This window comes from Myotis lucifugus, unplaced genomic scaffold, assembly GCF_000147115.1.
Source record: "Myotis lucifugus unplaced genomic scaffold, Myoluc2.0 scaffold_678, whole genome shotgun sequence".
NCBI classification, from domain to species: Eukaryota; Metazoa; Chordata; class Mammalia; order Chiroptera; family Vespertilionidae; genus Myotis; species Myotis lucifugus.
Window position 1 is genome coordinate 129,842 of NW_005871726.1, and position 2,573 is coordinate 132,414.

A 2,573-nucleotide genomic window follows, 5' to 3' on the forward strand; every position below is an offset into this window, starting at 1 on the left:
CACATAAGTGCTCAATAACTTGGGGAGGTCACTGTAAAGATTAACTGGGTTAACTGATTTAAGAACATAGTAGATGTTCAATAAACGTCAGTGATGACCGCCAGTTCCTGGATTGCTTCCTTTTCACTGCACACCCAGCATACAAGTGCTGAACGAACAATGATTGAACAACTGGTGGTGGGAACGGCAGGCAAGTAGGGGAGATGGGGTAGGCCAAGACATAGGAAGGAAAAGGCCCTGTTGTGCCCAAGATGCAGCTCTCCCTCCTCTACTGGATTTGAGAGAGGATGGGAATGCACCCATCCCCGCCCTCCCTTCCCCTCCCACACAAGGGCACCACATCACAGGACTGGAACAGCTCGTGGAGTTTATTTGGGCAGTGCGAACGGGACTGACATTCCACTTGTGTACACAGACACACACAGGTACACACAGCCTGAGCAGCGTCGCTCGAGGTTGACATCATCTGCTGTGGGTCCCCAGATCTCAGTCAGGTGTGGATCTCAGGAACCTGAGGAGGCCCAGGACACGCAGAAGAAACTGTGATGGGGAAGAGTCCAGGAGCCCTCCCCCTGCCCACCAGGCCGTGGGAACCCGTTTTCTTCTCCCTCCCCGAGTGCCAGAACCCCACTGCCATCCCTGCTCATCATCTCCCTCCTCCATAGAGGGCAGCTCCCAGCTTGCCTGAAGGGAATCAGCGGGTGCTCCAGGTCCCCTTGTGGCTCCCTCCTCCACACGCTGGTTCTGGCCCATCAGGATTATCCATGTTCTCGTAAGAATCTGCATCTGGTTAGGACCAGGGAGGAGTGAAACGCAGAGCTGGGAGGAGGCTGGGAGAGTCAGCCTCAGAGGACAGCAGGGGGCAGCAGTAGAAGCACCCACCTTCCTCATGATTGGGACCCGGCTGGGCCCGAACGGAGCGGAGCTGGGGGGCTGCATACAGGATCCCCCTCATATCCTCATAGGACTGGGACCCTGTGTGGGCAGGAGGTGGGGAGTTGGAGGTTTGGGAGCCATGCTAGGGGTTTGGGGAAGGAAAGTGCAGCCTAAGATATGGAGGGAGCCTGAGGGACAGGGAGAGGTGGAAGGCTTGACCCATGATGTACTAGGAAGGAGTGATTAGGGTCAGCATCAGGTTCGGGGTCCCTGTTAATTTTAGGGTTCAGTCAGGTATGCGTTAGATCATGGTCGTAGTCAGAGAAATAGTTAAGAACAGAATTGGAAAGAGTCCAAGTTAGAGTCATGAGGAGAGAGCTGGGTCAAAGCTAAGGTCTGCATTGGGGCTGAGGTGAGGGGGAGGTCAAAGTCCAGGCTGGAATTGGGTTGGGACCAGGGCTGATGTTCATGGTAAGGGATGGGGCAGATACTGGAGTCAAGATTAGGGGTGGGGGCGGTGCTGAGGTTGTAGGTAAGAGTCAAATCCAAGATCAGGATTGGGCTTGGGTTTGGGGTCAAAGCAAAGTCAAGGTTCTGCCTGGAATTAGAGCTGAGACCAGATCAACCCAGTGTGGGCAGGTCCTAAGCATTTCTCACCAAGGGATGTCGCCTCCCGGCTGGGGTCCCAGGCAGTCCCAGGGGGGCTCAGGAAGTCTGAAGAAGGGAGAGGGGAGTCACTATTGCTTCTGGCCTCCAAGTCACACACACCACCACCGCCGCCACCACTCACGCTCCCAGGAACCCGACCCTCCTCACACACACACCTTTTGTCCTGGCCACTGGCTGGGCCAGCTCTTCATCCTCGTTCTCATACAACTCAGATGCTGCAGAAAAAAAGAGAATTGCAGGGACCACCCCTGCCCTGCAGGAGCTCCGTGGGTCCCCCCAGATCTCTGAGGCTCCAGGGGGACCTCAAATTACCATTGGAGAAGGAGTCTTCTTCCTCAGGACCCACGGCATCTTCCTCCGGGTTCTCATAGCCGCTGCCATCTGGTGAAGAGAGAGGGGGTCCAGCGAGGGTCCACAGCCCCCGCTGAGGAGGTGGGGGGGGGGCGGGGGGGGGCAGTCTTACCCTGGGAGAGCTGGTCCTGCCCCAGGTTGGAGTCATTCTCGTAGAACTGGGAGCCCTCCTCACTGTCCGGCTCCTCGTAGGCCTCCCCTTCTTCTTCGCCTGCGCCTGGGATTTGGGGACAGGGGTGGGACCGCGTCACGGCGCCCTGTCTCCGGGCCCCAGTTCACTATTCCTGCCACAGACAGAGGCTCCGACACCCCCACAGGTGAGTAAGGACCCCTGCACCATCACCAGCTGCCCCCGTCGGGCTCCGGGCCCCTGCAGCTCCGGCCTCCTGCACCTCGTTGTACGGGTTCCCTCCGTAGGACTGGACGGCGGCGGCCAGGCCTGCAGCCCACCGGTGGGAGCGACCTGGCGAGAGGGGCGGGGACGTGGGGGTCAGGGCTGAGGTCTGCGCGCCGGGCGGCGGGAGAGGATGCTCGGGCGGCGGGAGGGCGCCGAGGCTGGGCACCGGATCTGAACCCAGGGGCGCGGGCTCCAGGTCCCGGTGCGGTTCTGTTCTTGGAACAGAACTTCGGGCCGAGTCCTGGGGGCGGGCCTTGGTCCAAGGCGGGGCTCACATCTG

General features: G+C 59.4%; 1 protein-coding gene across 1 annotated transcript in view; it reads right to left on the reverse strand.

The window, feature by feature from the left end:
- Positions 1-347: 347 nt before the first annotated feature.
- Positions 348-2,573, reverse strand: part of CD19 (CD19 molecule) — a 5,566-nt gene continuing 3,340 nt past the window's right edge. The window contains exons 5-12 of the mRNA XM_023746444.1: positions 2,240-2,359; positions 2,009-2,113; positions 1,858-1,926; positions 1,701-1,760; positions 1,534-1,590; positions 883-975; positions 685-786; positions 348-511 (exon numbers count right to left, since the gene is read on the reverse strand). Of these exons, the coding sequence (XP_023602212.1) occupies positions 695-786; positions 883-975; positions 1,534-1,590; positions 1,701-1,760; positions 1,858-1,926; positions 2,009-2,113; positions 2,240-2,359 (596 nt within the window). The 3' untranslated portion in view covers positions 348-511; positions 685-694. The remainder of the gene's footprint in view (positions 512-684; positions 787-882; positions 976-1,533; positions 1,591-1,700; positions 1,761-1,857; positions 1,927-2,008; positions 2,114-2,239; positions 2,360-2,573) is intronic.